The 25,451-nt window shown below is 41.2% G+C and overlaps 1 protein-coding gene across 1 annotated transcript in view; it reads left to right on the top strand.

The window, feature by feature from the left end:
- Positions 1-25,451, top strand: part of LOC135212595 (protein phosphatase 1B-like) — a gene marked incomplete in the record, with an annotated part of 159,091 nt that overhangs the window by 39,626 nt on the left and 94,014 nt on the right. Inside the window, 6 exon segments of the mRNA XM_064246152.1 lie at positions 796-1,053; positions 1,617-1,838; positions 10,383-10,434; positions 10,437-10,499; positions 21,380-21,482; positions 22,438-22,453. Of these exon segments, the coding sequence (XP_064102222.1) occupies positions 796-1,053; positions 1,617-1,838; positions 10,383-10,434; positions 10,437-10,499; positions 21,380-21,482; positions 22,438-22,453 (714 nt within the window).

The raw sequence follows: 25,451 nt of genomic DNA on the forward strand, positions 1-25,451 counted from the left end.
ATCCAGTAGAGTTGGGAATATGAAGCATTTTGGGGAGACTTACATCACAAGAGCTTGAAGTTTTATACTGGAAAGACTCCTTGAAATGAGTTCTAAAATGAACATTTCATTGTTTTAATATGGTAGCATAGAGTTGACATGCTTTGGATTTTGAAAAGATGAAAAGAGTTTAGCGCAAGGTCAAAGCCTATTCCTACCAAGCATGCTGACAGTTAGAGCTTTGTACCACATTTTTAATATCCATGTGGTCAACATTTGTAAGAAGAATTTCTCCATGTATAGGAATAGAAACATGCTGTTGTGGGAGTAATATGGGCTTTACTACCAGGTTTAATCTTTGATTCTATAAACAAATTTGAAAATAATGCCACCCAAGGTATGGAGAAGTTGAGGAGAGTTTTTAAATGTAAATGGAAGTTAGGGTATATGTGTGTGTGTGTGTGTATTTTTTTTTTTTTTCCTCCAACTCATTTTCTGGATGTGACTGAGTTTACATTGGGGTTGAAGGTATCATTTTAGTTATATTAGGTCAAGATTTGTGCATCTAATTTCAATAACTTTGTGTGTGTGTGCGCGCACAGGGTTTTGCAGTTTTGGTCTGCCTGCATTGTTGGATTAAGCACAGTTTACTATTTACAGAATTAATCTGAGTACTTGTCAGGGTAATGATTTTTGTCTGAATTATCCAATGTATTTTAACATGTCTTGTATTGATATTTTGTACCTTATGCTTGGTCAGTTACTCAGTGTTAAATTCGTCATGTGAAGGTAACTAAAATATTTGTATGATTTCAGGTTGCCAGCGGTGAGGATAAGAGTGGAACCACCGCCATTTGTGCCTTTATATCACCAACACACATATTTGTAGCCAACTGTGGCGATTCAAGAGGGGTTTTATATCGAAAAACAGGTATTGGTGTTAGTACACAAGACCATAAACCTGTAAATCCGACAGAAAAGGAGAGAATCCAAAATGCTGGAGGATCTGTTATGATACAAAGAGTTAATGGATCCCTTGCAGTCTCAAGAGCACTTGGAGATTATGAGTACAAAGTAAGTCACTGAAGTATGTGTCGTTCAGTGTTTAGTTGTGGCTGTATTTTCTAACTTACAGGTATGATAGCCAATTATCTCTTCAAAAGAATGTAGTTATTTATTTCATCCAAACCCAGCTAAATTAGAAAAGTAAAAATGAGAATTATCATTGCAGGTAATGTTAAAATTTGTCTGTAAGGAAAATTATCAAGAGTATTATCAAAAGCTGTTTGGAAAAAAAAAAAAAAAGTGCTTTTTTTCCCCTTTCACTACTATCAGCAGCTGTAGGAAGTTATTGAGAACTTCTAGTCACTGTAAATTTGACTTGCTTTGTTTGCGGTCCACTCATCTACTCTTGCTAAACTCAGAGCTTGTATGGCTAATGTTCATAAAAGCAACAAAATTAACAAAAAGTGAGAATTATAAGCACTTTTAATCTATCCCAGGTATGGCATAGGTTTTGTTAGAGATTTTTTACAAGTTACTGGGCTCAACACAACTGGTTCGTGAATTGTCTCATGGAACAGGACTTATATAGATTTGTTATTAATTGTTTGATATTTTTCTAATTGTAATCGCAGAATGTTGAAGGCAAAGGACCCTGTGAGCAGCTGGTATCTCCTGAACCTGAAATTTACGTCGAACGTCGCCAGAGTGAAGATGAGTTTCTGGTGCTGGCATGTGATGGGGTCTGGGATGTCATGACCAATGAGGACTTGTGCGCTTTTGTCCGCTCACGTCTCCTGATCACAGACGACCTAGAAGCAATTACAAACCAGATTGTCGATACTTGTCTTTACAAGGTAAGGAGACATACAGTGCATAGGTTGTTAAGTATATGTAGTAATAGGGAGATTCTTAATAGTAAGAGCATATTGATTAGTATGTTAAAAAGCAGTTTCTTTTTAGATAAATCATTTGTTTTATTGAAGCCTAAACCAACTTATGACTAATTGTTTATATGATGGTTTCTGCCAGTTTCCTCAAGGCCAAAGTGAGTGTGGTAGAGTGCCCGATATACTTGAATGGGTGCTACTTTAGTAAGCGGTCTACCTGCATAATTCTGCACTGTTTCGCCGTGTTTGATACTAGCCCGTCGAGGGTCAAATGCCCCTAAAGTAGCACCAAGGGTGGTTGTTGTTTGAGATTAAGCTGGCCTTATGCCAGCCTTGGGGATCAAATGTGGTAAAATGCACTTAGGAACATTTAACCCTTGACGGGCTAGTACTAAACACGGCGAAACAGTGTAGAATCACCCTTGCATGTGTTTTGACAGATCTTTTGGACAAGTGACATTGGGATGTATAAATGGGAACATATTTATTTATTTATTTATTTTTTTAATCTCTGAAGAATGATCATTCAATATGATTTGAGTGCTCACAAAGTGCTTGATGTTTCTTTTTTCAGCTCAAGTTCAAGCGGTCATCCTGCCATATAGTATGTCTTATACATACAGCAGTAGATTACTGCTGACAGGGTTTAAATAAAAGCTGTGCTATATGAGTATTATGGTCTGCTGTGCACCAAAAAATGAACTCAACAAAGAAATAAGCGATGAATTTTATATCGATGAAATACCAGGAGATATGATAATTTTTGTTAGTGATATGAATGAAAAAGTTGGTATGAATAATAAAGTTATGGAAGGCAAGAATAATGCGAAAGAAATAGGAGACAACTGGGGTGCAATGATTTTATGATAAAAATAATTTTATGGGTATTTTTTGCTCTCCCAGTTAAAAGAAATCCAGATGGTAGTTGTTGAAATCAAATAGACCATAAAACCATTAACTGGCCAAGAAAAAAGGAGCTTCTTGAGGATGATCATTGCAAGGTGTACTTGCATTTGAACATCTAAATGAATTTGCACTTTAGAATCCATATCATGGAGGAGCAGATAATCAATGACTGGTTCAAGATCAAGAATTTATATCAGTATATTGGAATAGAAGTACTTAGAAGTGGGTTAACAAGGAGACCTTGAATACATCGGGAAGTGTGGGATATGATGAAGAATAGACAAAAGCAAGAGTTACACGTAGACAGATGTCAGGGTCAGGGTGGAGATGCTAATTACTTAAGTGCAGTCAGTGAATTAGACAAAAATCAAGATGATATGACAGGAGAGTATTTGGACAAACTGACTGATGTTAACAAAGTCTTGTTTTTATACATTCAACTTCCCTGCCAGATATATACTTAGCTATAGACTCCGTCGTCTCCGACAGAATTTCAAATTTCGCGGCACACGCTACCGGTAGGTCAGGTGATCTACCGCCCATGCCCTGGGTGGCAGGACTAGGAACCATTCCCGTTTTCTAATCAGAATTCTTCTGTCGCCCGGGCCATCAACATTGTTGTTGGTTCCTCTCGATTGGTTTTTCTTTTTTCACCGGCAATTGATCTTCTTGACCGACTTTTGGTGACGTATCTGGATTGTTGGATTGGCATACGCTTTTGTGGACTGCTTTTGTGGACTTGATTTTGGAATTTTCTTTAAATAATAATGTCTGACTGGAATGGTTGTGAGACGTTGTGTGAATGTAGGCTGTAAGGTGAGGTTGCCGAAAGCTTCGGTAGACCCTCACACGGTATGCAAGGTTGCAGGGAGTATGAATGTTCTTTTACTAATACTTGTAAGGAATGTGAGAACTTGAGTGAGAACGAATGGAAGAATCTAACTATTTAAAAAAGTTAGAGAGAGAAAGAGTGAGGAAGGCTTCTTATAGAAGTTTAAGTAGTTCTAGATCTGAACTAATTCCTAGCTTGGGATCTTCCCCAAGGGTAAGTATTGCTACTTCTCCTTCCATTGCAGCCCCTTCTCCTATTGCAGAACCTGTAGATTCAGCAAAAGAACTTGCGGATCTAAAAGCAGCCTTCAAGTTGATGGAAAACAAAATGGCTGCCATACAAGGTAAGGCTAGTGATTATTCAGTGGACAGTGATATAAGTGTCCCAGTGTAGTGGAGGGGGCATCTGGTCGGGCTCAGCAACGCTCCTAGGTCTAGACCTCTTCCAAGCTCACATGCCCAGAGGAGAAGGAATTTCAAAAACCGAAAGGAGGTTGTGGAGAATCCCCACCGATCAGGTGTCCCTTCGGCGGTTTCTGTGACACCCCAGACTGCCAAGGATTGCTATTGTAAAAGCGTCCTGCGTGAGTGTTTTTCGTCGTCGGGATCTTCATCTCCGAGACGTGATTGGAGAGATTCAGATCGATCTCGGCCACTCAAGAGGAGTTGGAAGGCGCCGACTATTGATTCGAGCCCAGAAAACTTCCCTGAGGAGTCTCCCTCGGGAGTGAAGAAGGCAAGAAGAGCCATTCTTTCAACCAGAGTGAGAAGGAGGCAGGAGGTGGAGGCTATGGACTCCTCCCCTCCTCCTTCCCCTCCTCCCGAAGAGGATAAAGAGGAGGTTACGAAGAGATTCATGATGGCGATGCAGGAGCAGATTTCGTCTTTTGTAGGAGTTCTGTCAAAGGAGCCTCCTAGAAGGAAAGACTCTTCCCTTCCGATCAAAAGATCCTCCAGACGTATGGAGGTATCTGCCGCCAGGATCGATACTCCTACTCGAGGTGAGGTTTCCTGTATGAACCTGGATGAACCGATCAGACGTCTGGCACCGGCCAGGAGTGAGGAGTCACCCAGAGGCAGGAGCCAAGAGCCAGGAGTGAGGAGTCAACCAGGAGGCCAGGAGACCCAGAGCCAGGAGTGTGGAGGCATCCAGGCAGGAGTCAGGAGTCAGGAGTCAGGAGTCAGGAGTCAGGAGTCAGGAGTCAGGAGTCAGGAGTCAGGAGTCAGGAGTCAGGAGGCAGGAGGCAGGAGGCAGGCAGGCAGGAGGCAGGAGGCAGGAGCCAGGAGTCAGGAGTCCGGGGACCAGGAGTCCGGGGCCAGGAGTCCGGACCAGAGTCCGGAGCCAGGAGTCCGGAGCCAGGAGTCCGGAGCCAGGAGTCCGGAGCCAGGAGTCCGGAGCCAGGAGTCCAGGAGGGCAGGAGTCATGAGTCAGGAGTCAGGAGGCAAGAGTCAGAGTCAAGAGCCAGGAGGCAGGAGTCGGAGACTCGTTCCTGGAGTTTATGACTCTTCTCCAAATAGGAGCTCCTCTCCTTCAGAGCATAGGAGGTCTTGGAAGGACTCTCCCTCCAAACGTGAACTTTCTTTTCTCCTTCGTCTGATCGAGGGTTAGACGAGTTGTCTGATGACGAACCTCCTGCTAATGAGGGGACTATCGAGTTATAAAGTCTTAGCCTCATTACTGCTTCAAGAATTTGGAGATTCTCTTAGTCGGCGGCTCCTCCTCCTCCTCCTCGTTCTCTCTTTTCGAGCTCGGCTACGGCAAAATCTTCGGCCTTTTTGAAAATGAAGCCTGCTATATCGATGAAGAAGGCACTCCATTCTTTAGATTCTTGGATGGATAAGAAGAAGGAGTTAGGAAAGACGGTATTCTGCATGCCTCCTTCCAAACTACATGGAAAGAGAGGTATTTGGTATGGGACAGGAGAGACTATGGGTCTTTCTCTACCTGCCTCTGCAGATGCGGACTTTCCAATTTAGTGGAGGCCTCTAGACGTCACTCCTTAGGATCGGTCAGAGCGACGTGGAGCACTTCAGAGTTGAACCACTTTCTAAAGGGACTTTTTGTCACTTTAGAGGTGTTCAACTTTCTGGATTGGTCACTCGGAGTTCTGGCCAACAAATCTAAAGATCCGGAGTTTCTTAAAAACCCAGAAATTCTCCATAGCGTCCTGTCTTGCATGGACAAGGCAGTACAAGACGGTTCGGGTGAAGTGGCTTCCCTTTTTGGTGCTGGTCTCCTGAAAAAGAGATCAGTATATGGATCCCTATTATCGAAAGGGGTTTCTCCGAGCCAGAGGACTGCTTTATTGTTCGCCCCTCTATCGGATCATCTGTTTCCTTCTCAGTTAGTGAAGGATATATCTCGCTCGCTAACTGAGAAGGCGACTCAAGACCTACTAACACAAACGTCCAAGAAAGGACGCCCTGTAGTGTCGGCGGTTAAGAAGGACTCTCGTCCTCCTCAGCAGCCCTTTCGTGGAGGTACAGCGGCTCGTCCCCCTGCCAGAAAGAAGAGCTCTGATAAGAGAGGGAGGTCTTCCTTTAGGCCCTTCAAGAAATCCAAATGACTTGTTGCTCCTTCAAGCACCAGTGGGCGCCAGACTCCTGAACTTTGCAGGAGTATGGGCAAAAAGGGGAGCCGACCCTTGGTCAGTGTCGGTCCTAAAGAAGGGATATGTAATCCCCTTCGAGAACAGCCCTCCCCTAACATCTACGCCTCGGGAACTGTCAGCGAGGTACAGAGACCCGGAAATGAGAAAGACTCTCCTTCAAATGGTGGAACAAATGTGGGAAAAAGAGGCCATCGAACTTGTGCAGGATCCACACTCCCCGGGATTTTACAATCGCCTTTTTCTAGTACCAAAGGCATCGGGGGGGTGGAGACCTGTTCTGGACGTAAGCGCTCTGAATCGCTTTGTTCAGAAAAAGAAGTTTCGCATGGAAACGTCCGCCTCAGTAATGTCGGCTCTTCGTCCAGGAGATTGGATGGTCTCTCTGGACTTGCAAGACGCATATTTCCACGTTCCCATTCACCATTTGTCAAAGAAATATCTTCGTTTTGTAATAGGAGACAAGATCTTTCAATTCAGGGCTCTGTGCTTCGGTCTGTCTACAGCTCCGCAAGTATTCACCAACCTGATGGCGAATGTGGCAAGATGGCTTCACCTGGAGGGAATAAACATCTCCCTCTACTTAGACGACTGGCTGATCAGGGCCAAGTCGGAGATTCAGTGCTTGGAGGACTTATCAGTAACAAGGAACATGATAGAATCGCTGGATTACTCGTGAACCTCGGGAAGTCGCAGCTGATCCCCAGCCAGAGCTTGGTCTATCTGGGGATTCAGATGGATTCTCGGGGTTTCGAGTATTTCCTTCGCGAGAAAGAATCACTCGAGGTTTGTCGAAAATCTCGAGCTTCTTAGAGAAAAAGAACAGTTCAACGAGGGATTATCTGAGCCTCTTAGGGACCCTGTCCTCACTAGAAAAGTTCTTCTCTCTGGGGAGGCTTCACCTTCGCCCTCTTCAGTTTTTCCTTAAAGGGGTGTGGAGTTGGAAGACGGGACAACTCTCGGACATCTTCCCGCTTCCACAAGAGGTAAAGGATCATTTGAAGTGGTGGATCCTTCCTCTTCAAAAGAACGAAGGCGTATCGCTTGCCCTGCAGAACCCAGACCAAGTGTTATATGCCGACGCTTCGGAGTCGGGATGGGGAGCGACGTTAGGAGCAAGGGAGGTGTCAGGCACCTGGACAAAGGAACAGGTGTCCTGGCACATCAATTGCAAGGAACTAGTGGCCATACACCTAGCCTTAAAGTTCTTCGAAGAGATAGTCAGAGGCGAGGTGATACAGATAAACTCGGACAACACCACGGCTCTGGCTTACATACGCAAGCAAGGAGGCACGCACTCTTTCTCCCTCTTTCAGTTAACAAGACACCTGTTAACCTGGACAGAAGAAAGAGGCATAACTCTCCTCACAAGATTTGTTCAAGGCATCAAGAATGTGAGAGCGGACAGACTGAGCAGGAGGAATCAGGTCCTTCCCACAGAATGGACTCTACACGAAGTGTGTCGAAGTCTTTGGTCCCTGTGGGGGAGACCTCACATAGACCTGTTTGCGACGTTCCTCTCCAAAAGAATAGAGATCTTTTGCTCTCTAGTGGAAGATCCGAGAGCCTTCGCAATAGACGCGTTTCTCCTGGATTGGTCGGGTGTGGACGCATACGCCTTTCCCCCGTTCAAGATCCTGGGGGAAGTGCTCAGGAAGTTCGTAGCTTCGAAGAACACGAAGTTGACGCTAATAGCCCCATTTTGGCCAGCCCAGGAATGGTTCACAGAGGTACTGGAGTGGATAGTGGACTTCCCCAGATCTCTTCCAAACAGACCAGATCTACTCAGACAACCCCACTTCGAGAGGTTTCATCACAACCTCCCAGGTCTCGCTCTGACTGCCTTTCGACTATCGAAAGACTTGTCAGAGCGAGGGGCTTTTCTCTCGCAAGGCTGCGGGCTCTATCGCTAGAGCCCGCAGAGCTTCGACGAGAAGAGTATACCAATCAAAGTGGGAAGTCTTTAGGAGGTGGTGTAAGAGTCAGAAGCTGTCCTCCTCCAGTACCTCTATAGTGAATATTGCCGATTTCCTCCTCTTTCTGAGAGAGGAATCACACCTTTCTGTCTCAACAATAAAAGGATACAGAAGCATGCTGTCTTCAGTGTTTAGGAATCGAGGGTTAGATATTGCAAGCAACAAAGATCTACACGATCTAATTAGATCCTTTGAAACTTCAAAGGCAGCTACTCCTAGAACACCTAGTTGGAATCTAGACGTGGTACTGAAATTCCTTTCATCGGATAAATTCGAGCCTTTACATCTGGCTTCCTTCCGCGACGTCACTAGGAAATGCTTATTCCTGGTGTCTCTCGCTACAGCCAAGAGGACGAGCGAATTACACGCTCTAGATTCCACAGTGGGGTTCAAAGGAGATGCTGCCATGTGTTCTTTCCTGACAATGTTTCTGGCAAAGAACGAAACCCGTCAAAACCGTGGCCCATGAAGTTTTGAGGTAAAAGGCCTATCTAACCTCGTAGGCAGAGAGATAGAGAGGTCTCTCTGTCCAGTGAGAGCTCTTAAATATTATTTAGAGAGGAAGAGACAGATGGGAGCTTGTCAACAAGGTCTTTGGTGTGCGGTGAAGAACCCCAAAAGACTCATGTCCAAGAACGCCTTGGCTTTCTTTGTGAGGAGCGTAATTACGGACGCTCACAAGAACTGCTCAGAGGAATCCTTCGGTCTTCTAAAGGTCAAGACCCATGAGGTGAGAGCAGTAGCAACGTCCTTGGCGTTCCAAAAGAATATGTCTCTAAAAAATATCATTGAGGCTACATATTGGAGGTGCAATTCAGTGTTTGCATCTCATTATCTGAAGGATGTGAGAGTGACCTATGAGAAGTGCTTCTCACTAGGTCCATTTGTATCAGCAGATACAGTGCTGGGTCTTGGAGCAAAGACTGATCCTTAAATATTGTGTTTTATCGTACATAAACCCTCTTGTCAGATATGTGCTTGGTTTTCTATTAGCAAGCTCACTGATGTCGCACGGGAGCATAGTGTCATTGCTGGTAGGGGATCAAGGGTATGTATGACTAGTAGGGAAGTACAAAATTTTTTTTTTGTATATTTTGTAATAAAAGTGTAATTATGTTTCGAGTTTTTGGTTGTTTGTAAGGAGTTCGGGGATAACTCCTTGCAATCTTAGAACTAACATGGATGTTAGGATCAGGTGATCGGGATCGGTGTTGTGCTCCTTGAACAAGGTGTATTGTCATGTTAGTGGAATAGCACCCTCAATGACAAAGGCCTTTAGGCTCTGCCGAGTAAGTGGATAAGACCCCATTGGCAGACCCACAAGAACTCTTAGCCATAGATCAATATCTCGCTGAGGCTCTTGAGGCTAAGCAGACTCCAAGGCAGTAGCCGCGAAGTCTTCAGCCTAATCAGGTAGGAACCAAGGTTTATTAATACCTACAACATATGTTGTTTACCTGTCTATTTCAGTAGTTAGCTGTCTCTTACCCACCACCAATGGGTGCTAATCAGCTAAGTATATATCTGGCAGGGAAGTTGAATGTATAAAAATGATATTGTATGTTACAATAAAAGTTTGTGACATACTTACCTGACAGATATATACGAGTAATGGCCCCACCCAGCCTCCCGCAGGAGACAGGTGGAAGAGAAGAATTCTGATTAGAAAACGGGAATGGTTCCTAGTCCTGCCACCCAGGGCAGGGTGGGCGGTAGATCACCTGACCTACCGGTAGCGTGTGCCGCGAAATTTGAAATTCTGTCGGAGACGACGGAGTCTATAGCTAAGTATATATCTGTCAGGTAAGTATGTATAAACTTTATTGTAACATGACAATATCATTTTTGTGATTGGTAATGGTGTTAGTGAAGCCCTCAGAATTATTAATGAACTTTCCATGGGTGAAAAGAAAAAAGTAAAAGGTTTAAAAATGAGGGATGGATCAGTAATATCAGAAGTAGAAAGACTATGCTGGTTGAAGCATTGTGAGATCATGAGTAAGATGTGTGATGGTCTAATTTGATTGATATACCAGAAAATGATGACTAACTGGAATATGTTAATGAACAAATTCAGTCTTTGAAGTGGAATCAGTATGAAAATATTTAGCAGATGCAAAACACAATGGTACGTTGGAATCGAAATACAAATATTTTACCTGATTGATTTGATTATCCACTCGTTTCAGGGTAGCCGAGATAACATAAGCCTAGTGCTGATTACTCTACCGGGGCCACAAAGGTATCCGAAGAAGCTATAAAGAAGGAAAAGGAGTTGGAAGAACTCTTAGAGAAGAAAGTGACAGGTAAGTTGTTTGTTGATACAATGGAAATTTGTTCCGACACGGCATACAAACCTTCGGTCCTTTTACAATAGGAAGGTACTAGCGGCAGCTGGATAGGTCGTAAGCTTTCGAACAAGGGGTTCGGTAGTTAACTGCTTGTCCGACAGGCGCGTGCGCGACTGGGAGGTAAACAAATCACTTTTGCTTTCGGCCTGCTGGCGTGTAGACGTGTATCATCGCTCTCTGCCCGCTTCATCGTCGTTGCTTTCGCATGGTTGTGTTTTTCTTTTTCTATTTATCTAGTGAAACTGAATTGTAAGTACAATCATTTCATATTTATTTCCATTGAATTCAATTGTGAATTAAAGGATCTTGACTAGAGAACGAAGGCGGTCGATCTCCAATCCTTATTCTCATTCCTCGAGGGGAAAGAATTTAGGATGGAGGTCGTTGTACAGAACCTACAAATATACTACGTATATTACCCTCGCGACATGATTCTTTTAACAGTTGAATTGTCCGTGGGGTAGGCGCATACCGTAGTTAACTCTACGGTTTGTGACCGAGACGAATTGTATCTTAATTGAACTGCAACTCGGGGTTGCCTGCAACCTCCCAGCAGTTATCAGTTTTGATTTTAGATACTTGGTATTGTCATGACAACACCAAATCAGCTTTTGTATTTACCGAAATCCGTTTCGTTTAAATATAATGCTCGAGCGTATTCTTTATGCTCGATGGTTCTAGCCGAACGCATTCCTTCGTGGAATAATGGATTACCTGGCAACTCAGGATGACGAGTCACCGAGAGCTACTGCGTATTGAACTGCCTGATAGCGGCTCAGTATCAGCTAGGTCTCGGAGATGCACGGTCGGTTACGTCTCTCTCTCCCCTGGTTTGATTGACTACCGAACGTATCTCTGCCCAACAATCATGGACTTAGGTCTCTGATTAACAGGGATTCTCGCAATAATGAAGGACCATCTACTGCTGTGACGCTCGATTTCATCGCCTTCGACATTGCGAGAATTTTTCAACAGAGATATCTCTTGGACTCTTTCATCTTTCTGTTTACCGCACGGTAAACAGAAGTCTGTACTAGTCACCCGCTGCATCGCACCGCGATAATGCGAATGATTTTTGCAGACATCTGAGTTTGTCTTCAAAATATCTTGTATTCGTAGGTGTGCAATTATTCATTGTTCGTCCACCGAATTAACAGATGTGTCAGAAGACATCGCCTACTCTCCGACCTGACAGCTCTACTTCCAAATGTTCAGCCCATGAGAAGCAGTTCTTCAGGCAGTATTCCCCTGTGTCTTCATTACTGAAAAGCGCTCCGCTTTCATTGCAACTACGATCCTCACCGGACAGCAATGAATAGCGGTTAGCGTTCTCAGTGTTTGTAGCACAGGTTTCAGAATCTTGAGAATCCTTCTCTCGGTTCAGCTGTGAAGACGTAGGTTGCATTTTCTGTACACCTTCGTCTTCAACGACACATAGTGTTGTTTCTCCTTAGCCGAGAATCAACTATACTATGAGATATCTTGCCATCAGGGACCTCGGTCTCTAGAAGGCAATTGACTTTCGCCTGTTGGGCACATGCCTTAAGAGAATCATCACCTCGCCTTCTGGCATCGGTGACGAACAAATTATTTGTTTAGTCTCTTGGCATAACCCTTTTAAGGCGAAGGTCACGTGACTTGCTCAGGTGCTTGGACAACTTGCCTCCTACCGAACGCAGTCAGTCGGCAGCTGTCAGAGCGCCCAAAGTCTGTTACGAACTTCGCTGTGGACTTAGTTCGGTTGTTCCATAACAGTCTTTTCTTCGTCCTAACGCTTGTCACAGTACCCATACCATCGACACCCCCACCATTGAGTGTCGGTGTCCTATCCACTACCGAGAAGAACAACTTCGCTGCAGACGGATAGACCAGTATGGGTACAGGACATCACCGAAGTCGAGAAGAGGGATAGGTCATACGACCATTCCCTTCTTTTCCTCTGAGGTAATTGCATGACTTTTCCTGCGAAGTCAAGCATCCAGGGATGGGGATTCGTGACGCTCGATTTCGTACCGAATTCGTAGCGAAGACTCTGAACCCTTCGGTTCCTCCGACGATCGGTTAGAGTCCTTCACAATCCCCTCCCTAATGGACTTCACCGCCTTCGATGCGAAGGAGATGCTGCTTTGTCCTGTGAAAGCGCGAGGACCGCGCTTTCTGAAGAAACTCGACATCCCAGGCTGAGTGTTGAAGACTCTTCGTCAGCACCAAGATGACCTAGAAGTACACTCCCTCGAGTTACACAAGAACTTCTCCGTGGCGCAGGTACTGAAGGCAGGGGTCTGGTACAACCAGACCACTGGCACCTCCTTCTACCTTTTGGATATTGCCCACAGGTCCTTGGATCGTTTTCCTTGGGACCCGTGGTGGCTGCTCAACACGTTGTGTAGCTAACCCAGACCCTAGCAGGCTGAACAGCATCGAGTCCTGGTGTGACTGTAAGAATAGATAAGTGAATGAGAGAGTGACTGGCTTCTCTTCCTATCTTTTTCTCCACCTCTACCTGTGGGTTAGAGGGATACGGTCATCACCTTGCTGGATAAGGACGAGTGCCGGTGACTACTCGACAGAGCCCCATCCTATCCCTTTCACTAGGGATGGGAGCGAATATCCACCACTTCCTCCTACAAGGGGGGGGAAGTGGATGCCAACAAGAGACAAACCATAACTTTATGTTGCCTCTTGCAAATAGGAACTTGTTCTTGTTTGCTGGTACGAAGAGATACGCTTGCCTCTCTCTTAGTACTTGGTCCAGAGGTCTGACCATTGATCCCTGCGGTGCACACCCCGATCAATCGGACAGAGGCTTGGATCCCTCCCTCGCTCTTACGACCAGGGAGGCATTCCAAGGTTGGGCGAACACCAGTCTGTTCACAAAAGACTCAGATTCCTCCCACCAAGAAGTGAGTCTTCCTATTGTAAAAGGACCGAAGGTTTGTATGCCGTGTCGGAACAAATGACAATTTGTCCAAAATTGCATTTTTCCTAACTATACAAACCTGAGGTCCTTTTACACATAGTCCCAACCTCATGCCACCCCTCACTCTGCAGTTTTTGCTTGGGCCAAAAGCAAAAGTGATTTGTTTACCTCCCAGTCGCGCAGGCGCGAGACTGTCGGACAAGCAGTTAACTACCGAACCCCTTGTTCGAAAAGCTTACGACCTATCCAGCTGCCGCTAGTACCTTCCTATTGTAAAAGGACCTCAGGTTTGTATAGTTAGGAAAAATGCAATTTTGGACAAATTGTCATTTTATGTAGTAAAGTTAGGTAATCATTATTATTCAATTATTTTATACAACATATATTTGATACGCAATGATTAAGTAGCTTACCAAGTAGTTACTTTGCAATTAATTCCAAACTTTCATGACAGCTAAAGCAGGAGCTCAATTTGTTTTTGCTGCTTATCAACTAAACATCGGTTGTTGGGTAGCTTTTGTTTTAGTTTCACCAATTGGTTGCAGAGTACTCTTGCTCTGTCTGATTTGGTAGTAATAATATTTTTAGCAGCAAAGGCTGCAAGACCTGTCTGACTTCTGCTAGGCATGACATGCATACAGTTCTGCCTGACTTCTGCTAGGCATGACATGCATACAGTTTTTATCTCTGGCAGAGGACAGACTTGATTTCCTGACATTAATTGTGAGGAATGTAGGGACTCGGATCAGGGGAGGTAGAAAACTGCTTTCTCACATATCAGAACTGAAAAGAGACAGAGAGAAAGCTGGCCGTCAAGGCCAAGGTTAGGTCGTCTCATTCTCCTGAGGTACCTGTCCTTTCAATGCCTGTGACTGCCTTTTCCCCTATTCAAAGTTCTACTCTTCCATCAACTCCATTACCAGGTTCCCTAACTTTTGAACCCAATTACATTGCCAGTCTCGAAGCCATAGTAGACAAGAAATTTGGCTTTCTAGCGGATACCGTAACCCAACTTAATGTGTCCATTAAGATCAATATAGATCAGTTAAGTGCTAGTAATATTTGTGCAAGTGTTGTGTCAGTGAAGGGAGGGGTGTCTACTTGTCCCACCAACACTCCTAGACTTAGGTCCCTGCCAGACTCCCCTAACCCTGTGAGGAGGCAAACTGAATGTCCAAGGGAGGTCGATGGGGTTTGCCCACAGGTAGTTGCTCCCTCAACCGAGCCAGGACTTGGTGGACAGCCACGGGAAAGGCTTCCAAGTGGAAGTACATGCCTTATCATCCAGTGACTCAGATTCCAACTCAACCAGAAGACAAAGTTGGTATTTTACCGAGTTTTTCCCGAAAATGTTATGCCAAAGCGCTCTGTTGTTAAGTTCCGAGCGCCCAGTGAGTTATTATGCAATGACAGCTGAGTGGCCAGGGGGAGAAATGTGCACTGTATGTTCCCAAGCACTTTGGTCCAGTTGGTGCCAAACTTTTGGTAGGAGAGCATACAGTGTAGCATTCAGTGTGTGTTAGGCGTTAAGTGGAAGATGTGTGCGTGTGCTCGGGGTTAGGAGACAAGCATTCAGTGTTAGTCAAGCACTCAGTCGGCTGTATATGCATGGTAGACCCAGAGTGCACAGTGCAAGTCAAGCGTTCTAAGCTTGCATTGATGCCAAAGCATCCTGTTTCTGATCATGTGCCTGGTACTAAGCACTCTTCTAAGAAATTATCAGTTTAGACTGACCTTTGATGGAGTGTCCTCGATTTCCCAGTGATTACAATGAGAAATAGCAAAATCAGTAAGTTTGAAGAACTGAACAGAATAACTGAAAAAATGATGAGAAAAGTAAAGAACATCTACAGTGAAATGTCATTTTAACGAACGAAGTTGAGGGAAGGTGGTCCGTTAAAGCCGATTGTCATTTGAATTGAAGCGTCGCCCTAGCCTATGTTCGAGCATACTGGGTAGGCACAGAAATTGTTGCTAAAAGTTAATCATTGAAAAACAAGCCTATTACAGAAAATTGCATTACTGGAATAAATTATGAAATCAAATGTGAATTTACTCACAGTTAAAGGAAAGTAAATTAAATTTACCATAAATTAACGTTTTGTGTTACTGCGACAGGGCGGTGCTATGAATTGTTTACATCCTTCCATTCCAAATGGCTAACAAACGTATGATGTATTGCATCTTCGTAAGCCATTTGTTCTGGCTTGTTTTCAATATTTTATTTGTAAAAATTATGAAAAATTGCTTACGATACATCTGCAGTTAGTCCTGTTTGGCTTTTCCACAAAATATCCTTGTAAAATAGATGTGCATTTTATGTGAGGGTGCTTCTTATATGACAGCAAATACGATAAAGACTTTTTAATCAAATTATTGTAAATAAATTTGAGTATTGTACAGTATGAATATATTGTTATCTTTAAAGTTTCCCTAAACTTAGCATTACCATATTGCTGTGATGGTATGGAAGTTTATTAATCCCGTGATCATATAGTGAGGCACTCAGAGTGTTTATTACTGGAAGCTAATACTCCTCCAAAGCAGTGCAGGTGCTTGAGAGGGGTGATTATGGCTGTTTAGTGGTGGAAGAAAGCAGTGATGGTGGAGAGGCGTGGTCACTTTCATGAGCCACAGGTTTTGGCCGCCACTAAAATCTTTTCATTCTAATTGGACCATTTGATAAAGGACTTATTTAGTAAAGTCTGAGATTCTAAGCTTTGTCGATTGGACAGTGGGAGCCTTGATGAAAAAGATCGAAGACTGTACCCCTCTTAGGAATAACTTTGCCACAGACTGGTGAGGGTCATGTCTTGCACAAACAAAGCAGTTCGTGATGGCTCTCAAGAACTGGCTGGTCTGTTTTCCTTAGGGATACTCAAGAAAAAGGAGCTGTGGTGTTCCTTTACCACCAAAGGTCACTCCCTCTAAGAGTTCATTGCATCTCTTAGCTCCCTGTTCCCTAGTGCAACTTCAGAAATTGTAGCTTCTGAGTTGTCGAAGAAGGCAACACAAGATTTACTTGCTCATTCTACCAAATGCCCTAAGCAGCTGAGCCGTACACCTGCAATATTTTTTAGTCCGTGTGGTCTCTCCTTTACAGCAGTGGCTCTTTCTTGGTGACAGATCTAGGTATCCGTCTTGGCCACATACCAGTCTAAAATCAGTGTGTCTGTTTAAGAAATCCTCCACCAGACCTGCCTCTAGCAAGTGAGAATTCGGTCCTCTGTGTTCTGGTAGGAGTTGGGCTTCTACATTTCTGGAAGAAATGGGAAGCAAAGAAGGCACCACCATAGGTTTAAGAAGTACTTCAAGTGGAGCATTCCATTCTGTTCAATGTAAAACCTCCTCTAGTGTCAGCACTCAAGTTTTCAGCCCTCTACTAAGAAAAGGGGCCTTAGAATTTGTGGAAGGCGTAAATTTGGAGAGATTTTACAACCGATATTTTGTTGTTCCCAGGTTATCATGAAAAGAACGAAATTCAGGATGGAAAGAAATCAGTTGGTTCTCTCCTCCATCCAGCAAGGGGATTGGATGGTGATGATCGATATGGAGGATGCTTTCATATTCTAATTCATCAGGAATCCAGAAAGTACTTAAGGTTTGTGTTCCAGGGCAGGGTCTTCCAATTTCGGGCTCTGTTTTTCAGTCTCTCCTCAGCCCTACAGGTCTTCATCAGAGTTCTAGCTGCATTGGCAAAGTGGCTCCATCTGATGGGCATCAACACGTGCCTGTATCTCGACGACTGGCTCCTACGATCGCCTTCAAGAACTCACTGCACCGAGATGTACAGAAAGCTCTTCTCGCCCAGGATCTGGGCCTATTAATCAATTTTCCCAAGTCTCAATTGGTCTCGACAAGGTCTATCATTTATTTTGGGATGATGGTTGGCTCTCAGGTTTTTCTGTCACAGAGAAGAATTCAATCCTCCATTCAGACTGCTCGAAAGTTCCTCACTTGTCCCTCCTGCTCAGCCAACGAGTGGATGAGCCTCTTGGGCTCTCTTCCATAGAGAAGTTCATACCTTTAGGAGACTTCACACAAGACCATTACAATTTTTCCTGAAGGCCATCTGGCAAAGGAAGTCCCTCCTGGACTTGTTTGTTTTCCCCATCACTTCCGAGATCAAGTAGGAAGAGAGATTCTCAGATGGGAAGTCATTACACCCGTTGAACCCAGACCTAACAGTATTTTCAGATGCTTCAGATCTGGGATGGGAGGCTCATCTACAGGACTTGAAGTTGCAGGCATATGGTTGCAACAGGAAAAGAAGCTTCACATCAATGTGAGGGAACTAAAAGCAGTGCATCTGGCCCTTCTTCACTTTACATTGGTGATGTATGGGAAGACAGTTGAAATTCAACAAGACAGCTTTGACCTATATGAAAAATCAGGAAGGCATTCACACTTTCTCACTGTGCCCAGAACAACCGCACACAGTTAGTCACCCATTTTATTCAGAGTAAATTAAGTGTCCACGCAAAAGAGTTGAGTTGCCACAAACAGTGCTACTGATAGAATGGGCACTGTTTGCAACATTGAGAAATCATCAGTCCCGGACCCTCTAGTGTGGGCAAAGAACGCAATACTCCGAGACTGGTCCAACCTGGATGTGCATGCCTTCCCACCTTTCAGAATGGTTAGGGAAGTCATCAACAAGTATCAGTCCAGCAACAACAACTGTTTTGGCCACAGAGGGAGTGGTTCCGGGACCTCCTCCAAATGTTGGTGAACTTTCCAAAACTCCTACCTTTTACCACAAATAGCAGACTATTTGCTATTCTTGAAGTCTTCCTGAGGCTTAGTGACTTTGGCAATCGACGGTTCAAGAGCTATGCTCAATTCAGTGTTCAGGCGTAGAGGCCTGGACCTTGCAACAAGTCTGGATATTAGTGACTTGATGAAATCCTTTAACAATTTGAAACAAGATAATCCTTCTCCTGTATCTTGGAATTTAGGATGTTGTACTTAGATGGCTTTTAGGTCCCCCCTTTGAACCCTTTCAAGCCTATCTCTAAGGGATTTAATGGGGAAGACCCTGTTTTTAGTTGCTTTGGCCACAGCCAAGAGAATTTGTGAATTGCAGGCTTTGGATAAGCAAGTTGGTTTTTCTCAAGAAGATGCAATCTGCATATTTAATCTTGGGTTCTTTGAGAAAAATGAAACCCCAATCAAATCCCTGGCCTTGTTCATTTTCTATCAAGAACCTGACTAATATCCTCTGACCGACAGACCAAAAGAGGGTCATTTCTCCAGTTGGAGCTCTTAAGTATTGTCTCGAGAGAACCAAGTGACTTGGGTCCCAGTTGTAATGTCTGGTATTCGGTGAGATCCCTTCTTGTGCTATAACCTAAGAATGTGTTATCCTTCTCTTTAAGAGATGTAATTTCTGAAGCTCATAATAACATTCAAGAAGAGACATTAACCTTATTGAAGATTAAAACCCATGATATTAGAGCAGTAGCAACTTCTGTAGGGTTTAAATGCCATCTGTGACTGCATGATTCTGAGTCTACATAATGGAAATATAGATCCGTTTTTGTGTCTCATACTTGTGAGATGAGGAGGATATGTGTGAAAACTGCAGTACATTAGGACTGTTTTCCATGGCTGGGATGATACTGGGGGAGGAAGGATGGTAGTATATCTTTTATTTCTCTATCTCCTCACCTTGGATTTTAGATGATGAGTTATGGGAAGCCTGGGGGTATGACATACCCGGAGTCCCCACCAGTCATAGATTTCTAATGATGTTGGGTGGTAGATTTTTAATAGTTTGTAGGTAACGAAGTAATCTGGTAATTTTCTTGCATACTGTGCCTGGGCTAAGGGTATTTCTATGTTAATTATGTTTTGACAACCCTCGGAATATTCCGTTGCAAAGGACCCCATAAGTAGAGGCGACCCTGAGCTTCACTGCTATGCCACTACAGGTTGAAGATGAGTACAGTCCAGAGCGAGTAATCCAACTGCTGTAGCTCTCACCAGATAAGGTACAACAACAAGCATTGTATCAATGCTGGGTAATTTTACTATGTCAAATTCGTCTCCATTACTGAGTATGGTGAGTGGTTTGTGCCCATATATCCCACCTCCTATATTTTGGATTCAGCAGTGTAATTTCTTGGTAAGTTGCTTATATAAAAATGACATTTTATAATAAAAAAAGTTTTATATATACTACATTGCAAGTAATTACATGATTGGAGCCCTCCCTCTCAAGGAAAGAGTTCCTGAGCCATGTTGTACCTATTCTTTTCAGAAAGTGGGTGGGGTCAGTTACGTACACTAAAACAGTAGAGCGCTACTGCAAATTTTTTAATTTAAGCTGCCGTGAAAGTAGGAACTAATAGCAATGTAATTACTTGATAAGTATATGCAAAATCTTATTTTATTATAAATGTCATTTTGGCATATGTTTACAGGAAATCTCAGTTATTACAGCATCAGTGAGGATTTTTACTTGCTGTAAAAATGAGAAGCACTGTACTCTTCACAAGTATTTTATAAAGAGAATCTCCATTATATATTTCCATCTCTTGTATGTGAGACTTCTTGATAGTTCCATGTCTTATAACATTAGACATCAATATACTAGGAAAAAATAATTAAGAAAGGAAAAATTAGTTAAACCTTATTCAAGTCCATCAGTAAACAACAAATCAATCAGAGAGTTATCTTACGTTTTTAGAGCTTTTCTCCATTCTTCCTGCACTACATTCCCACCTCATTAGTGTCTTGTGCAGTGCTTTTCAGGTTACTCCATTTCAACAAAGTAAACACCATTGCAAACGAAAATATAAATAAAAAAATCACATCCAAATTCACCTACTATATGTAAATAAAAAAAAAAAAAAATTCATGTGTCAAAATAAAGCAGTACATGACAGCAATATTGATCAGATAAAACATTTCTGTTTTCAGACAGCATTACTCTCCCTGACGACTTAGTGTTTGCTGCTGCCATTCATATATTGTAAAGAAGCACATTATTTTGATTTTAGATTATTTTACTATTTTCTTTTATAAATATATTTTTAGAAGGGCATTGCAAACTGTTGAATCTATTTATTAATGCAACAGTATACATAGGTATGATACAATTACTATAAGTACCGTATGCACTGCATTTGAGGGTTTGTGAAGGGCTATTGATTGAAAAGAATTATTGAACACAAACATTCTTGTTTCTCAGTTTAAGTTGAAGCTTGTTAAATATTTCTTACGGTAGTACATACAGTAAACCCCTGGATTCGCAGGCTTGCAATTCACAGACACTGATTTGTGAAATTCTCTATGGAACATAATTTCCGGTATTTTTCACTGAGAAATATCCACTAATTTTCATATAATTATCATGAGTAAATGCACTTTTTGTGATAAAGCTATTAAAATGGGCAGTTCTAAGAATTTGTAGAGGGGTTTTAAGTATTCATGGATTTTAACTATTTGCAGTTGGTTGTGGTACACATCCCCTGCAAATCTGGGGTTTACTGCAGTAGTGTTTATAGAAGTATTTTCATTCATTGGTATGGTACGCACAATTTACAAAGTCCTTACAATGTTCAAAATGTGTCCAAAGCTATATGAACTCAGGCAGTCATATATCACATTAATTGCTCTGTGGAATTTTGCATTTGTGGCACGTAACAGACTATCTACTTTCAGAATTTTAATGTGTTTGGGTTTGAAACTACAGAGGAAAGATTCTCAACATGTATTAATTTACATCTTAGTGTTATGGAGCACTGGGGTTTTGGAGGAAAATTATTTCTTGCTTAAACCGGGGTATGCTTGTATATTTTATATAGTTAATGGAAGAAAAGAGTTACCATAGTTATACTGAAAGTATGCTAATATTGGTATACCCTACTACTATAGTGTTCAATATATTTTTTTTTTTTCCTTTTGGCAGAATTATGCAAAACTGAAGGCAAAATAGCTATACCTCAGATAATGCAAGCACTCGCTAGTGAAGAAATTCCTGGCCTTCCTCCTGGTGGAGGTCTAGCTTCCAAGTAAGTAGTTCCAGTAATGTAGCATTTTTTCCTTATTAGTAACTCTTAGCAGACTCAGACTCATTGTATTTAATGATTGTTAAATCATATGATCAGAACTTGAGCTTTTAGTAATCAGCATTCATATAATATTGTATTTATGTACTGAAAATTTTTTTTGGAGGTTTGCATATGATTTACTTCATAGTGTGTGTAATTGGGAGATCTTACAGTTTCTCAAGACTTACTGTTTTTTGAACACTGCAAAAACTCTTTCCATCAAGCAGCTATTACTCAGAGCATATATTGAAAATTAATTAAACAGTGAAAAAAGGCTGCAGAAAGAAATGTTAAGTCATTGTGAATGTCAAATCCAGAGCCCCTTGAACCCAGATGTACCAAAGAAGAATGAATAAAAAGAAGCAACATAGACATGGAAATACTTGACATGAGAAAATTCAGAGTGGACTGAAAAATAGAATTCTTTTTTAGTTACGGGAATGTAGTATTTTATTGAATTATCAGAAATAATTCCACATTTTTAGTTAATTTTTAAGTCAGCCCTGTAGGGGGTAGTGCCATCAATGCACCTCATGGCTGTGCTGCACTATAGGCATACTAAGGTTTTTGTAGCATGTTTTCAGCCCCAACTGCAAACCCCTTTCGTTCCTTATACCGTACCACCTTTCTTTCATCTTACTCTCCATCTTCTCATAACAATTGATTCATAATGCAACTGCGACGTTTTCCTCTTTTTACACTTCTGAAAACCTTTTAGGTTCCAGTGCTAGGCCTTTGCCTAAATTCTGGATTCCATTTAATTCAGTTAGGAGTTTTCAGTTACCATTTGCAAATAAATTATTTTTGATGGGTATATTTTTTTTTGTTCTATAACTTACTTTGAAATATTTTAGTCATTTGAATAGAGTGCACATATATAGTATTGTCCCTAAAACTCTTCTTTCCCTCTCAACAGACGTGGTTTTATAGAAACAGATATTCAGAAAAACTGCGACCTGATTGTGCAAAGGCTGTAAGTAGAAACGCTTGTACTTTTTACCATATTCTCAACCTAGTCTTTGCCTTGTGTACGGTGAGAAGTTAAATTATTTGTTAAATTCTAAGCACTAGAGTAAATTTAGATAGCTTGTGTTTTTTGTCTGCTTAGTTTAAGTTTAGTAGTAAAACAATAAATTTATATATATACGTATATATATGCAATATATGTATATATATAATATTTTTTAAAGTTGATAATGAGTATAGATGTGCATATTCTAAAGTATTTTTTGTTTTTGTTACTAAAGTAAAATTTGATGTAGATGGCATTATTTTTTTCACATTAAGCAATACATGCACACATGTTTATTTGTTAATTTAAACTTTTTTGAAAGTGTGTGTGTGTGTGTGTGTGTGTGATGCACAGTCACATAATGAATTATGGTTACATGGTTTGGGGGTCTTCTACTACTGACAGAGTATTTGTTAGAACAGATTGTTTTTTGACACTTCCATGTGATATATATGTAGGTGTGTGATTGTAGTTTTGCCAAATAAATTTGAAATATAGTTCATGTAGATGAAAGATCTTCTAGAATTGTGGTCAACAAATGATTGTGAGAACATTTTTGTCAGCTTTACTTCTCATGGAATTGCAGAAAATATCCAGGATCACTACAGCATAAATTGCCAACACCAGAAGGAACTGGAAAAGCTTGTTTTGTGTTTTGGATATTTTCAAACCTATATTTTTGTTTTATGATAGCAAATTAGTTTGCTAATTTAGTTTCACTGAAGCAGTTTGATGACAGGGTTATAAGTTAAGTTTTTTTCCTGGTAAGGTAGTGATTGGTTAATAGGATTTAAAATAGGAGTTGAAAATTGTTCTGTATAAAAATTGAGTATTTTTCTAGGTAGTTGGCATAAGTCATTAAGTATTGGTCTCAGGAAAATCAACCATGCTGGACTAGATTGCCCTTAATTAATGTGATTTTAGCATTCCTCAATAATCTAGCTAGTTTCAGCTCTTACATAAAATATTACTTTTAGCACAGTAGCTTGGTTGTTAAGTCTATTGTTTATGACAGTTAACATTGCAAAAGTGGATGCAAAATTATTTTGCTTTAGTGTTGAGTATTAAAGTCATTATTTGTCTTAACTTTGTGAGAGGTGATGAGCCATGAGTTCTAGATTGGAGGTTTGATCATATAAATCTAGTACAGTAATACCTCTAGCTTACGCAAGGTTAGGTTCCAGAACTCCTTGCGGAAGGTGTGAAGTTTTGCGTAAGTTTGGCACGGTCACTAAAATGCTAATAATACTTATTTCTAGAGTTTACACTCTAAATATGACCCTAATCATGTCCCTCCCCAAAAGCTGGCACAAGAAGATTATCTTATTGTTAAGACCGAAGTTTTATTAGCCATGAAAAATACAAATTGATTAAAAATTTATCATTTAAGCAAAATTAATATTACTGTAATTTCATTTAAAAGTTGATACATTACCCTTAAAAAAGAGATAAATGGTTGACATAAAAATAGAGTTACAGTAACTGCTACGTACATACGTATACACTTTCCTACGTATACTAACGTTAGCCTTAATTCATGAGATGCCGTTTTCTTTTTCCCCGCACAAAGTAAAAGACATATTGCGTCACTAGGTAAACTTCATAAGTCACAGTTATAATGAAGGTACACAATTTAGTAAAATAAAGAAAACAAAATTCAATCTGTTTAAAATCAAGTAGTGTGAGGTCTAACTACAAACAAGAGAAAGGAGAGAAATATGTTTGCACATACTTCATGGACGTTTCTCTGAGGTTAAGAAAGTAATTTTCACAGAATGACAACTCTTAGATATGTCTATATGTTTTACTAGTACTACATTAACGAATTCATTTAATCAACCCAGCCTGACTGAACAATCTCGTCTTGTGATCATGTGGGGTCCTAGTGACAAACACTTGGTAAAATACATACTGCCTTTGTATCATATTTCAAAATTTGAATAGTGTATGTAAAAGTTCCATACTGATTTTATACTTAAAAGCATGGAAATATACTAATTGTAGTACTTGTACATTAGAAATTAAACAAAGTTTCTGAAGGGATATCATTTTTGAAAAAGTGGCAGTAAATTTTGTGAAATGGGCATCAACATCTTGTTAAAAGGTACATTAACTTTAGGTGGACGGTAGTTAGCTTGGTATTATATTTATATGCATGTTCAAAAATAAAATTAATACATTTTTGATACTTTTATATTTACATAAAAAATTAAACCTAAGCACTTCCATAGGGTTTTGCAGTGCTTCTTTAGGATTCGCAAATGTTCGCATGTCTGTGAAAAGCTCGCGTATGATAATTAGTTAGGTTCCAATGAAAAGTTCGTGCTATCGAGAATTTGCGCAATTTGAATCGCGTAAGATTGAGGTATTATTGTACTTAGTAACATAAATTTAGAAGTTATATAGCTAAAGTTTCTAGATAAATGTGTTGAAGCAAAACAATGCATTTGTCATGATCATAAAGAATTTTTTTGTCCACTGTATCAGTGTGAACTCTGTTTAGCTTAGTTACTTTCATCTCTAAAGTATCAATCATGTGAATGATTCATGTTAGACCATCATGTTCTGGGAAGGCACTTTTGATGCTGGCTGGTTACTATGTAATGATGATAATCCCCATTGAAACTTTCTTCTCATATGTGTGTGTGTGTGTGTATACATATATATATATATATATATATATATATATCTATATATATTATATATATATATAGCACCTGATTAACTAGGCTCTTAATGATCCCAAAATATATAGGTAGGAGCTTTCAAAACTATATCCTCTAGTCTTGGCGTTTTAGTATTCTGTAGTACAGTGCAGTACAATTTACTAACAATAACTTACATTAAGGGGTGTGCCGACTGCCAAATTTCAAGGAATGATTGAATTTTAGTAATAAACAGTTTTCAACTGTTTTATG

The sequence above is a fragment of the Macrobrachium nipponense genome, chromosome 41 (genome assembly GCF_015104395.2).
Source record: "Macrobrachium nipponense isolate FS-2020 chromosome 41, ASM1510439v2, whole genome shotgun sequence".
NCBI lineage: Eukaryota > Metazoa > Arthropoda > Malacostraca > Decapoda > Palaemonidae > Macrobrachium > Macrobrachium nipponense.